The sequence below is a fragment of the Hemiscyllium ocellatum genome, chromosome 9, assembly GCF_020745735.1.
Source record: "Hemiscyllium ocellatum isolate sHemOce1 chromosome 9, sHemOce1.pat.X.cur, whole genome shotgun sequence".
In the NCBI taxonomy this organism is placed as follows: Eukaryota; Metazoa; Chordata; class Chondrichthyes; order Orectolobiformes; family Hemiscylliidae; genus Hemiscyllium; species Hemiscyllium ocellatum.
Window position 1 is genome coordinate 55,802,815 of NC_083409.1, and position 14,345 is coordinate 55,817,159.

General features: G+C 40.7%; 1 protein-coding gene across 10 annotated transcripts in view; it reads right to left on the minus strand.

Annotated features, from left to right (window-relative positions):
- Positions 1-14,345, minus strand: part of dock7 (dedicator of cytokinesis 7) — a 166,290-nt gene that overhangs the window by 126,386 nt on the left and 25,559 nt on the right. For all 10 annotated transcript variants that reach the window (XM_060830360.1, XM_060830359.1, XM_060830358.1 and 7 more), the window contains exons 7-11: positions 8,377-8,462; positions 8,206-8,272; positions 6,083-6,232; positions 1,822-1,902; positions 1,358-1,523 (exon numbers count right to left, since the gene is read on the minus strand). In XM_060830360.1, coding sequence (XP_060686343.1) covers positions 1,358-1,523; positions 1,822-1,902; positions 6,083-6,232; positions 8,206-8,272; positions 8,377-8,462 — 550 coding nt within the window. The remainder of the gene's footprint in view (positions 1-1,357; positions 1,524-1,821; positions 1,903-6,082; positions 6,233-8,205; positions 8,273-8,376; positions 8,463-14,345) is intronic.

Consider the following 14,345-nt stretch of genomic DNA (forward strand, 5'->3'; position numbering starts at 1 on the left):
GGCCATTGTCCTTCTGTTTCACAATAAAGTAAAGATGCAAATTAGAAACAGGAGGAGGTCATTCACTCCCCCTAGCCTGCTCTGCCATTTAACAAAATCATGGCAGATCTGATTGTGACCACAACTCCACATTCCCACCTAACCTTGATACCTTTTAACTTCCTTGTTAGTCAAGAATCTACCCACCTTTGCCTTAGAAATACTCAGTTAAAAATCACTCAACACCAGGTTATAGTCCAACAGGTTTATGTGGAAGCACTAGCTTTCGGAGCGCTGCTCCTTCTTCAGGCGGTTGTGAAGCAGGACCATAAGGCACAGAATTTATAGCAAAAGATTACAGTGTTATGCAAGTAAAACCTAGGTTTGTTAAATACATCATGTTACTTGCATGACACTGTAATCTTTTGCTATAAATTCTGTGTCTTATGGTCCTGCTTCATAACCACCTGATGAAAGAGCAGCACTCCTAAAAGCTACTGCTTCCAAATAAACCTGTTGGACAATAACTTGGTGTTGTGCAATTTTTAACTTTGTGCACCCCAGTCCAACACCGGCTGCTCCACAGCTTAAAAATACTCAGTGATTTTTCTTCCATCACTCCCGGGGGGAGGAGAAAAAAATCTCCTGTCTTAAATGGGAGACCCTTATCTTAAACTGTGACATCTTTGTCTATTCTCTCTCTTACAAGGAAACATCCTTTCAGCATTTATCCTGTAAAAGTTCTTTCAGGATCTTAAATCCTTCCATAGGATCCTCTCATATTCTTCTTCTAAATCCAATGCATTCAGGGCCACCAATACCCAATGTTTCCACAGGAGAGAATCCCTCATCTGAGGAATCAAATGCGGGATTTTTTTTATTTAATCATTTAAATAAATGGAGATAACTCATTTTACAAAAAAGCAACCTGGGCTGACGTAGAAGGTTATAAACTCACATTTTTGGGAGCTGGGTTCAAATCTAATCCAAACTAATGGAACTGTGTACCATCTGAAATTCATTTGTTAAGTCTCAGTCCAGTTTCTGAATGACTTTATCCCAAATTGCGCTAAATCTGTCTTGGGGACTCCAACACGAGTAACATGAGAAATTGATAAACAGACTCTGGTGTGTTACAAGAACATTTTTGACATTGGGGCTTAACACGGAGCAAACCTTTGCAACAAAACTATATTATGCTAATACTGGGAGTGATTGGTACTGACCCTGTGTCCCTGAAACGACTGCATTCACCATCTCAGAAATCCCTCAATTTAACAAAGAAGGTAAGGCCACCAAATAATAAATATCTAAATACATATGTATATACTGTTATTAGAATTTATAACAAATATACTATTCTGGAAAAGGGTTCTACCTCCTGCTCCAATCTCAGAGTCTGTACTATCTCGCTCTAGGCTTCCCGCACTGTTAACAATGTTCATTAAATGTATGGCAGTCCAAGCAAAAGGCATGCGGTACTTTCCCAGTCTGAGACAAAACTGCTCCGCTTGGCTTCTTAGCTTCTCCAACTTTTCTTTGTTCTGTAGTAAAAATAGAAAATTAAAAGCAAATAGTCTACAAAACATAACGAAACAAAAGTGAAACTACTGTCCTCCTCTATTCTTCAAAGTTGCAACTCAATCTCACAAATCAGTCATCAACACGATCTAATGTCCTTTCCTTGATTGGACCAAAATAAAACACACACACTTGTTAAAAGTGGAACAAAGTTACTGTGTCTCAATTACAATTTACAATCAAAGTTAACCTAATTTTGTAACCAGCATTTGCTGAATATTAATTCCTAATACTTCCAAAATATTTCAGAAAAGTTCCTACTTTGGTTGTATCAGATTCCTTGAATATCATGTATGGTTCTGCACATTCACCAATATCTCCTTGTTGTAGGACTTTCTCCAGCTGAAAATAAAGCACAAGAAATAAACATTACTGTAGGAACATATTCTTTCAACGCAAGGAGTATCAGAAATAAGGTGGGTGAACTTAAGGCGTGGATTGGTACTTGGGAATACGATGTTGTGGCCATCACGGAAACGTGGATAGAAGAGGGACAGGAATGGTTGTTGGAGGTTCCTGGTTACAGATGTTCCAGTAAGATTAGGGAGGGTGGCGTTGCTAATTAGAAATGGTATAACGGCTGCAGAAAGGCAGTTCGAGGGGGATCTGCCTTTGGAGGTAGTATGGGCTGAAGTCAGAAATGGGAAAGGAGCAGTCACCTTGTTGGGTGTTTACTATAGGCCCCCCAATAGCAGCAGAGATGTGGAGAAACAGATTGGGAAACAGATTTTGGAAAGGTGCAGAAGCCACAGGGTAGTAGTCATAGGTGATTTTAACTTCCCAAATATTGATTGGAAGCTCTTTAGATCAAATAGATTGGACAGGGTGGTGTTTGTGCAGTGTGTCCAGGAAGCTTTTCTAACTCAGTATGTAGATTGTCCGACCAGAGGGGAGGCCATATGGATTTGGTACTTGGTAACGAACCAGGACAAGTGATGGGCTTGTTAGTGGGTGAGCATTTTGGTGATGGTGACCACAATTCTGTGACTTTCACCTTGGTTATGGAGAGAAATAGGTGCATGCAACAGGGTAGGTTTTACAACTGGGGGAAGGGTAAATACGATGCTGCAAAACAAGATCTGAGGAGCACAAGTTGGGAGCATAGGTTGTCAGGGAAGGATGTCGTTGAAATGTGCAACTTTTTCAAGGAACAGATACGACGTATCCTTGATATGTATGTACCTGTCAGGCAGGAAAGAGATGGTCATGTGAGGGAACCTTGGATGACGAGGGAGGTTGAATGTCTTGTAAAGAGGAAGAAGGAGGCTTACATAAGGTTGAGGAAACAAGGTTCAGACAGAGCGTTGGAGGGATACAGGATAGCCAGGAGGGAGCTGAAGGGATTAGGAGAGCTAAGAGAGGGCATGAAAAATCTTTGGCGAGTAGGATCGAGGATAACCCCAAGGCCTTTTATGCGTATGTGAGAAACATGAGAATGACGAGAACGAGGTTAGTTCCAATCAAGGACAGTAGTGGGAGACTGTGTATTGAGTCGGAAGAGGTAGGAGAGGTCTTGAATGAGTACTTTTCTTTAGTATTTACAAATGAGAGGGACCGTATTGTTGAAGAGGAGAGTATGAAACGGACTGGCAAGCTAGAGGAGATACTTGTTAGGAAGGAAGATGTGTTGGGCATTTTGAAAAACTTGAGGATAGACAAGTCTCCCAGGCCTGACGGGATGTATTTTAGGATTATATGGGAAGCAAGAGAGGAAATTGCAGAGCCGTTGGCAATAATCTTTTCGTCTTCACTGTCAATGGAGGTGGTACCAGGGGACTGAGAGTGGCGAATGTTGTGCCCCTGTTCAAGAAAGGGAATAAGGATAACCTCGGAAATTACAGGCCAGATAGTGTTACTTCGGTGGTAGGCAAAGTAATGGAAAAGGTAGTGAGGGATAGGATTTATGAGTATCTGGAAAGACACTGCTTGATTAGGGACAGCCAGCAAGGATTTGTGAGGGGTAGGTCTTGCCTTACAAGTCTTATTGAATTCTTTGAGGAGGTGACCAAGCATGTGGATGAGGGTTGAGCAGTGGATGTAGTGTACATGGATTTTAGTAAGGCGTTTGACAATGTTCCCCATGGTAGGCTTATGCGGAAAGTCAGGAAGCATGGGATAGTGGGAAATTTGGCCAATTGGATAGAGAACTGGCTAACCGGTCGAAGTCAGAGAGTGGTGGTAGATGGTAAATATTCAGCCTGGAGCACAGTTACAAGTGGAGTTCCGCAGGGATCAGTTCTGCGTCCCCTGCTGTTTGTAATGTTTATTAATGACTTGGAAGAGGGAGTGGAAGGGTGGGTCAGTAAATTTGCAGATGATACAAATATTGGTGGAGTTTGGATAGTGAGGAGGGCTGTTGTCGGCTGCAAAGGGACTTAGATATGATGCAGAGCTGGGCTGAGGAGTGGCAGATGGAATTCAACCCTGTCAGGTGTGAGGTTGTCCATTTTGGAAGGACAAATAAGAATGTGGAATACAGGGTTAACGGTAGTGTTCTTAGTAAGGTGGAGGAGCAGAGGGATCTATGTACATAGCTCTTTGAAAGTTGCCACTCAGGTCGATAGAGTTTGTAAGAAGGCCTATGGTGTATTACCGTTCATTAGCAGAGGGATTGAATTCAAGAGTCGAGAGGTGATGTTGCAGCCGTACAGGACCTTGGTACGGCCACATTTGGAGTACTGTGTGCGGTTGTGGTCGCCTCATTTTAGGAAAGATGTGGAAGCTTTGGAGAGGTTGCAGAGGAGATTTACCAGGATGTTGCCTGGAATGGAGAATAGGTCGTACAAGGATAGGTTGAGAGTGCTAGGCCTTTTCTCATTGGAACGGCAAAGGATGAGGGGTGACTTGATAGAGATTTATAAGATGATCAGGGGAATAGATAGAGTAGACGGTCAGAGACTTTTTCTGACTGGTACAACAGAATGTTACAAGGAGACATAAATTTAAAGTGAAGGGTGGAAGGTATGGTGGGATGTCAGGGGTAGGTTCTTTACCCAGAGAGTGGTGGGGGCATGGAATGTGCTGCCTGTGAGAGTGGCAGAGTCAGAATCATTGGTGACCTTTAAGCAGCAATTGGATAGGTACATGGATAGGTGCTTAAGCTAGGACAAATGTTCGGCACAACATCGTGGGCCGAAGGGTCTGTTCTGTGCTGTATTGTTCTATGTTAATGCACCACCAAATACAAAAGTCTCATCATTTATATTACAAAATTCTACTGACCACTGATTCTATAGTGAAGCCAGCTTTGCATTGAATATCATCATCATTGCAGCAGTTTAAATGTGCTATTTAATTCAAAGAGGCATGAAACAAATGGGTGTCAAGTTAAAATGATATTAGGAGAGGTGACCAAAAGTTTACTCGAGCTGAGTTTGATCTAGGATGATGAGACAGGAGAGGAAGCTTCAGGGCTTTATGAAAGTCATTTCACAGAAGAACATAGATGATTGACAGGAGTGCACAATAGGGTGAATGCAAGCAAACAATGAACAGAAAATTGTTTGAACAAGAGATTATTCGATCTAGATGGAGCACTACCCAAGAAGGATTGAGGTACAAACCTAGGAAATATAAATTTGTGGCTTTGGGGACTTGTACTATAAAAAGTGTAAACAACAAAGAATTTGGATATGGCGCAGGTTAGAAAAACAATAGCAGAGTTTTGGAAATGAGGTCTGTGCAAAATGAAGAATAGGAGGAGAGACCAGCAAGCAAAAGAGTAATCAAGTGACATGACAAAAGACAAGGATGTTGGCTTCAGCCGCTGTTGGACTTTAAGAAGAGGCTGGCAATGTTATGGATGAGAAGGCAGGAAGGCTTGTGATTATAGAACATAACGATATAGAAGCAAAGAAGTTCAACTTGGAATGAAAGAGTAGTGTAGTGAGCACCCTTGGACAACGGCGATGTGAGCCTGAGCGCAGAGTTGAAAGAAATCAGTCAGTGTTGGATACTTTTATGAAGGCAAAAGGAAATTTGTTCTCCATTCTCATTACTTTTTACTGCCTTTAGCAAGAAAGCACAGGGTATAAAATCAATCACCTCTCTTCCTATTACATAACAAAAAGTATTGAGCATTTTGATCAATACATAGACTCAAAGACAAGATAGGTATTAGATTAGATTACTTACAGTGTAGAAACTGGCCCTTCAGCCCAACAAGTCCACACCGACCTGCCGAAGCGCAACCCACCCAGACCCATTCCCCTACATTTACCCCTTCACCTAACACTATGGGCAATTTAGCATGGCCAATTCACCTAACCTGCACATTTTTTTTTGGACTGTGGGAGGAAACCGAAGCACCCGGAGGAAACCCACGCAGACACGAAGAGAATGTGCAAACTCCACACAGTCAGTCGCCTGAGGTGGGAATTGAACGCGGGTCTCTGACGCTGTGAGGCAGCAGTGCTAACCATTGTGCCACCATGCCGAACACAGTACCTGGTACCTTACATCATCATCAGTCAGTAGCTTGAAGGAAGAAGAACAAATAATGCAAAATAATATTTATTCTTACCTTTATAACTAAAAAAACATCTTGGCATGGATATGTGATTGAGAAGATTGCTGATCGAGCCAGTGTTGAAATGGCTGCAGGAGGAACATGAGGCCGCAGCATGCCTTTGATTTGCTCAGAATTCAAATCAAAGAAAAAATTTTCTGAAATCTGTTTTTTTAAAAACATTACCAGTTAGAAAATTATGGCTTTTTATTTCTGAATTTTGCAAATACAGTTATCTGCGAAATCAAGGGACAGATGCAGAACTGTTCTACACTGCTCTCTAGAGATGTACAAATGAAACTTCAGTTCATAAAGAACCTTGCATTACAAGCAAGGCAATAGCAATAAACTAGCTCTTCTGAAAGATTGTTACTGGTAAATAAAACATGCTACTTAAAAATAATGAAAATATTCAGTTGTGAATTTGTATAATTTTTTTAAGAAGTGCTTGCGTCATTCCCCAGATCAGGTGCAACAGTTTAGGTATATTGTGAAGCTCCCAACTTGCTCATAGACATCATAGAAAAAAATGCTATTGCAACAGTATAATCATTTTGAATTCCTAGAATGGGTACTATTTGGCCATCTGAATCTGCTTCCTAAATAATGCTAAACAATGGATGGCTCCCAGATATGGACCCATCGCATCTAATATCAAAACAACTTTTGGAGTGAAGAGAAAGAATGAGAGAGGGGAATGGATAGAGAAGGAGATGAAGAATTTTCAGCCCTCAAAAAGTAGATGGATAATATAGCAGATCTGACAGTACTGGAAAAGAAATAATAAGGTTCCAAGTTTCTGATGGAGCAGAAGCCAACTTCCTGAGTCCTGCCAACCTAATTCAGATAAAAGGCACAATCACTTTGCCTTGTTAACTGTTTCCATCATTTCAACTTCACTCACCTACAATCCCATAACCAGTTCTCACGATCCCTACAATCTTAAGTACATTTTAACCTTGAGCAGTACAACACATCACCTTTTGAAAATTGTGAAATCTGTGTAGGTCAGTTATTTGCATTGCTTTTAGCTGCTAATTGATTTATTCTTCTGTGTAAATGTATTTCTGATAATAAATCCTTTCTATCACTTTAACCCAAACTCTATGGTCCATTAATGTGGTATTTTTCTGTTTATCAAAAGATTAGGAATGCAACACACAAACACTACATAATCCCTTAGATCAAACCAGCATTATAAGCACAGAAATATCTTGTAACTCTAATGCATATTTGCCTTATGCTGTATAATTTATGTTTCTACCCATAGGTAATGTGAATTTGTCTTTGGAAACTAGAACCTGCTTTTTTACATCAGCAGGAACAATTAAAACAGTTCAAATCCAGACATTAGTTGCAAAAATCAGCTGCATAACATTAAAATGGTATAATATTTTCAGCCAGCATTTTACAAAAAGTTTGATTACCATTAGACTGGTGACTGCAAATCACAGTTACAATACACAGTTCAATTCGCTCGGTGACAAAAACAAATTTTACCAAGACAGAACCATATGATAAGTGGTTCAAATGACAGCTCAGCTCGAAGTTATGTTATTCAAAATATCTCATTTAAGATTTACTTCTATTCTGTTCTGTTTATGCATGATTGAGCTAGAACTGGAAGATCCTGCAATTGTGCTGTTAAACAACTGATCTCAGCCAAGTAGTAGCTGGATTCTCAATGTCCCTGGGATTGGTGGACCAAAATTATTACACTCTCCACTCTCAATTCCTATCCAATGAAAAATGTAAATGTATGTGTAGACTCACTACGACCTGTTAATCACATAAATAAAAGTGCTGGAGAAATTCCACAGTTATGGTGCCATCTTTGGTGATAGAAACAGAGCTAATGTTTTGAGTCCAATGACTCCAGTACTTTTTATTTTTATGTAATTTTCTCTAGATTCTGCAGTATATATTAGTCATATATATATTTATATAAAATCATATATTTTATATTAGTCATACATTCTTTGTTAAACACATAATTATAAAAGTCATTTCAGTACCTTTGAGGTACTGTAGAAGATATTGTCATTATTAGTGGAATCACTTAAATAGGCTTCACACTATCTTCAGGACAGGAGAAAACATAGGAATGAGATTTGCAAAAAAACATCTATAATACCAACCTTTTTTTTCTCTCTAACATCATATAAAGCCAGACTTGCAAAAATTGGCTCAATTTCAATTTCAAATCTATAAAGAGAAGAATTATTTTGTTTTTAGATCACAAGGTATTGTTTTATAAATTATGTATAATTTAATAATTCACATCTCTTCATGAAATAAAGTACACATACTTCAGCGATAAACATTTTACAAGCAGTCTTTGACCGAAGTGCTCTCTAGGAACTTCAGGAATACTGTGCCGTTCTATTGTATCATCCTGTAATCATTTTGAAACACAAAAGTTAGATCATCTTTAATATAAGGCGTATCAACCAATAAAGCCACCTGAAAAAATAGGTCATGAAATATCTGACAAGTATGTCACACAGTCACAGTTTTCATTTGACAATTTTAGAGACCTTTTATTGTGTGGAACTGAGCTATGTCGGGACAGATATTTCTAGCTTCAGCTCTTTGCCCTGACTTTGCTTATTTCCAACTGGGACAGCAGATGAAGTTGCAACAACTATTGCAACTTGCCATTTCTAAAATGGCTATAGACATCAGGTATTGATAGCTACCCACTGCAAAATGCATAAGATTAGATTAGATTACTTACAGTGTGGAAACAGGCCCTTCGGCCCAACAAGTCCACACCGACCCGCCGAAGCGCAACCCACCCATACCCCTACATTTACCCCTTACCTAACACTACGGGCAATTTAGCATGGCCAATTCACCTGACCCGCACATCTTTGGACTGTGGGAGGAAACCGGAGCACCCGGAGGAAACCCACGCAGACACGGGGAGAACATGCAAACTCCACACAGTCAGTCACCTGAGTCGGGAATTGAACCTGGGTCTCAGGCGCTGTGAGACAGCAGTGCTAACCACTGTGCCACCGTGCCGCCCAAAGATAAGGACAGATTTGTGAGGTTTGCAGAACAACTACAAATATATTAACATGGAAAAATATCCAAGGACAGTTCAGATGGGACATCATTCAAACATAATTTCACCCAAACCCAGAACTGGAGCTCACAGTCTGTGAAGGTTATAGAAGCAGAGGTGAAAATTGATTTAAAAGAGAAGCTGCATGGTACTTGAGAAAAATAAATGTAAAGGTTATGGGGATAGAGCAGAGGAATTGAATTGGTTTTATTTCTTGACATGTAGCCAGTTTGGACTCAAAAGGTTGCTGGACACATTCTTTATATGACCAAGTCACATAAGGTGCTTTTAGAGCAACTGTCTAAATGTTTCTGACTTCGAGAGAGAGCTGTGGGTATCTGTGAACTTTGGGTTGAATTTTACAGAGCGATAGATTACCAGACCTTCAAGCTAAAAGTTGCCCTGCCCTTCACTGACAATAAATCTGACCACCCAACAGCGTTGGCATGCAGTGGGTGGCCTTATGTAGAATGACTTCTCTAAAGTGGGTGAGGAAAATAGGCTAAGGGGAAAGTCAGTCGGTAAGCAATGGTAGACACGTAAGCAGATTTTTCAGAATACTCCGCAAAAATTTGCTCAAAAAGAGCTTGATGAGAAGGATGAACGATCCATAGTCAAAAAAGGGTTCAAGGAGAGTATGAAACCAAAAATTAAGGCATACAAAATGGTAAAACTAATCAGAGGTTTAGGTTTTTTTTTAGGAATCAGCAGCAGATCACTAAACAGCAAGACAATTGATTGTAAAAGTAATTGATCACAGGGAACATATTTTGCATCAGTCTTCATGTCGAGAATACTATAAATATCCCAAGATGTCAGGTAAGCAAGGTACTAATGAGAGGCGTAGTCTTGTATCTCAAGAGTCAAAATATTTGACAAATTAATGGAATTTGTCCACTTGCTTGCTTGCTTCCAAAGGTTCTAAAGGAACTGGCTTCAGAGATAGTAGAGGCATTGGTAAAAATATTCCAGAACTCATTGGATTTGAGGAGGGTCCCAGTAGATTGGAAAACTGATAATGTGATGCTCCTGTGCAAGGAGGGAACAGAAAGCAGGAAACTCTTGACCAGTAAATCTAATGTCTGTCATTAGGAAAATGCTAGAGTCTGTTATTAAGGAAGAAATAGCAGAACATTTAGAAGAACGTAACTCAATGAAATAGAATCAAAATGGTTTTGTGAGGGAGAAATCACATTTGACAAGAGTTCTTTGAGGATATAATAATCAGACTGAATAAAGGGGAATTGGTAAATATAGTGTATTTGGATTTCCAGAAGGCACACAATAAGATGCCACAGAAAAGGATATTGCTCAAGATAAGAGTCCATGGTATTAGGAATAATATATGAGTGTGGATTGAGGAATGCTTAACACAGAAGACAAAGAATCGGATTAGTATGTCTTCTTCTGGTTTGAAAAATGTACTGAATGGTATGCCAGAAGGGCAAGACCCATTAATCCTGATTATTTGTCTTCTGTGTTAATCATTCCTCAATTCACACTCATCCATTATTCACAATACCATCAAACGCCTTCTTCACTATCCTATCTACCTGCAACTCCACTTTCAAGGAGCTATGAACATGCACTCCAAGGTCTCTTTGTTCAGCAACACTCCCTAGGACCTTACCATTAAGTGTATAAGTCCTGCTAAGATTTGCTTTCCCAAAATGCAGCACCTTGCATTTATCTGAATTAAACTCCATCTGCCACTCCTCAGCCCATTGACCCATCTGGTCCAGATCCTGTTGTAATCTGAGGTAACCTTCTTCACTGTCCACTACACCTCCAATTTTGGTGTCATCTGCAAACTTACCAACTGTACCTCTTATGCTTGCATCCAAATCATTTATATAAATGACAAAAAGTAGTGGTCCCAGCACTGATCCTTGTGGCACTCCACTGGTCACAGGCCTTAAGTCTGAAAAACAACCCTCTAACACCACCTTCTGTCTTCTACCTTTGCACCAGTTCTGTATCCAAGTGGCTAGTTCTCCCTGTATTCTGTGAGATCTAACCTTGCTAATCAGTGTCCCATGGGGAACATTGTCGAACGCCTTACTTAAGTCCACATAGATCACATCTACTGCTCTGCCCTCATCAATCTTCTTTGTTACTTCTTCTGGAAATCCAAATACACTATATTTACCAATTCCCTTTTATCCAGTCTGATTATTATATCCTCAAAGAATTCTTGTCAAATGTGATTCTATTTCACTGAGTATCACATTATCAGTTTTCCAATCTACTGGGACACTCCACAAATCCAATGAGTTCTGGAATATTTTTACCAATGCCTCTACTATCTCTGCAGCCAGTTCCTTTAGTACCTTTGGAAGCAAGCAGTCAGGTCCTGGCAACTTAACTGCTTTTAATTCCACTAATTTGTCAAATATTTTGTCTCTTGAGATACAAGACTACCCCTCTCATTTGAGTCTTGCTTATCTGACATCTTGGGATATTTGTAGTGTTCTCCTCATGAAGACTGATGCAAAATATGTTCCCTGTGATCAATTCCCCAGTCCAAGGGCCTCAATTATTTACTATCTGTATGAATGACTTGGAGGAGGGGGGCAATTGTAATGTATCAACAATTGCTGACAATACAAAAATAGGTGGGAAGGCATCTTGTAACAAGATTAGATTAGATTAGATTACTTACAGTGTGGAAACAGGCCCTTCGGCCCAACAAGTCCACACCGACCCGCCGAAGTGCAACCCACCCATACCCCTACATTTACCCCTTAACTAACACTACGGGCAATTTAGCATGGCCAATTTACCTGACCCGCACATCTTTGGACTGTGGGAGGAAACCGGAGCACCCAGAGGAAACCCACGCAGACACGAGGAGAACGTGCAAACTCCACACAGTCAGTCACCTGAGTCGGGAACTGAACCCGGGTCTCAGGCACTGTGAGGCAGCAGTGCTAACCACTGTGCCACCGTGCCGCCCACAAGGGCATAGGAATTTGCAAGAGGTTACAGATAAGTTGAATAAGTGGCAGAAATTTGGAGGATGGTGTTTCATGCAGGAAGTTGAGAAGTCATGCACTTTGGTAAGAAGAATCAAAAGGTTGACTATTACTTAAGTGGAAAGTGGCTCTATTTAAGTGAAGCACTGAGGGATCTGGGTGTTCTTATGCTTGAGACACAAAACAGTGAGCTTATGAGTGCAGCAAGTAATTGAGGTAAATGGATTCTTCACTTTCATTGGGAGGTTGGAACTAAATAATAGGGAAGTCTTGTTGCAACCATACAGTGGAGGTACACCAAGAGTACTGTGTACAGTTTTAGTTCTTGTATTTTAGAAAGGCCAAACTGGCAATGGAGGCTGTTCAAAAGAAGTTCAACAGACTGATTCCTGGGAGGAAAGGGTTGACTTGTCAAGAACAGCTGACCAGGTTAGCCTTATCAGTAAGTTCAGAGCATGAGAGGTGCTTTTATAAGAACATGCAAGATTCCAGAGACCCGGGTTCAATTCCCGCCTCAGGCGACTGACTGTGTGGAGTTTGCACGTTCTCTCCATGTTTGCGTGGGTTTCCTCCGGGTGCTCCGGTTTCCTCCCACAGTCCAAAGATCAGGTGAATTGGCCATGCTAAATTGCCTGTAGTGGTAGGTAAGGGGTAAATGTAGGGGTATGGGTGGGTTGCGCTTCGGCGGGTCGGTGTGGACTTGTGGGCCGAAGGGCCTGTTTCCACAATGTAAGTAATCTAATCTAATCTAATCTGGCAGGGTAGAGGCTGAAATGATGTTTCTACAAGTGGGAGACATCTCAAACCAGGAGACATGGTTACAGAATAAGGGGACATTCATTTAAAAGTGAGAGGTGAAGGAATTTCTTCTCCAAAAAGGCAATGAATGTCTGGAATTCTCTACCCCAGAGAGTTGTAGGGACTAGAACACTGAAAGTATTTGAAGAAGTAGATTTTTAAATATGAAGGAGTTGAAGGCTGTGTGAAATTGCTACAAGTGAGCAGTTGAGGCCCTTGGCAGATCAACTATGAAGGCAGAAGGCCGGAAAGGTTTGAAAGCTGAATGGCCTACTTCTTTCCCTCTTTCTTATGTTCTGAGTTGCATCAGCATTGGACTTGCCCCTCCCCCAGTGACAGGAAGTGTGGTGGTTCAGAAAGAGGCCAAGGGATTGTACTATCTTGGAAGTAGGCACAGGGCACCTCCCACAAAGTATTCAGCCTTTTCCTGCCCGCAGTGAGAGGTGCCATGACCCTGCAGATCAAAAACATGCAGTGGATACACTAGAAGACCACTGATTGGCAGTCAATTGTCAAGGTAATGACTTCAACAGACCTAAAGGTGAGTCAGCTGCCCAACACCATAATGCGGGATGGGTCAGGAGGCAAGGGAAGGCAGCGAGCTCATCACCCATTTTATTTTGTATGCCCCATCCTCCAAATGTGACTTCTTCAAAGAGCAGGGAGAAAACTGCATTTTGCCAGTGGCAAAAATATTATTGAAAAGGAACTCCCAGAAAAATACACATCACTCAATAAGTGCATAACTCCTGTTCTATTGCTTACATGAGAATGAGGAATTGAAAAATAACAAAGCAAAGGACCGGTAGGGTAAGTATTGATAGTGCTGAAGGAAATGAGGCAGAGTCACTCCCAAATCAATTTCCACACATGGCTGGTCTCAAGGCAGCATCTGGGAAGCAGCAACCAAAGCACCTGTTTGACGTCTAACTGCAACTAACCACAAGCTCGGTTTGGTTGGGGTGTGCCCATGATAGTCTGAGGAGCAGAAGTTAAAATTATATTAAATAAAAAGAGGAACTTATCATTGTACTATTCCCAAAAAGTCAATTTATACCAAAAAGGCTTAAACATTTTGAAAGTGGAATTAAAACTGCTCATATCACAGTGTATGACTCAGTCGGTTAGTGTTAGTTTATTCACAGTACAAGTTGTGTTGTAACATCCACAAAATATAATAATTATTTAGTTTGTGAATCATCGTTTTGCTCATCATCGAATGGAGTGATAATACTGGATATCGGAATACTTCCCAATGTAAGGAATGGTCTGTCAGCAACAAGCCCTCCCCGGACAGGCATAGCACAGGAAAGGTACAGAGGAAAACATCATCTATTCTCAGAAAGTTCCCCTTTCTACATCAGTCTAACAATTCTAATTTCCTACATCTGCAATCCCACAGATTCTTAGTGAGGTGACCAGTTAAACAATATTA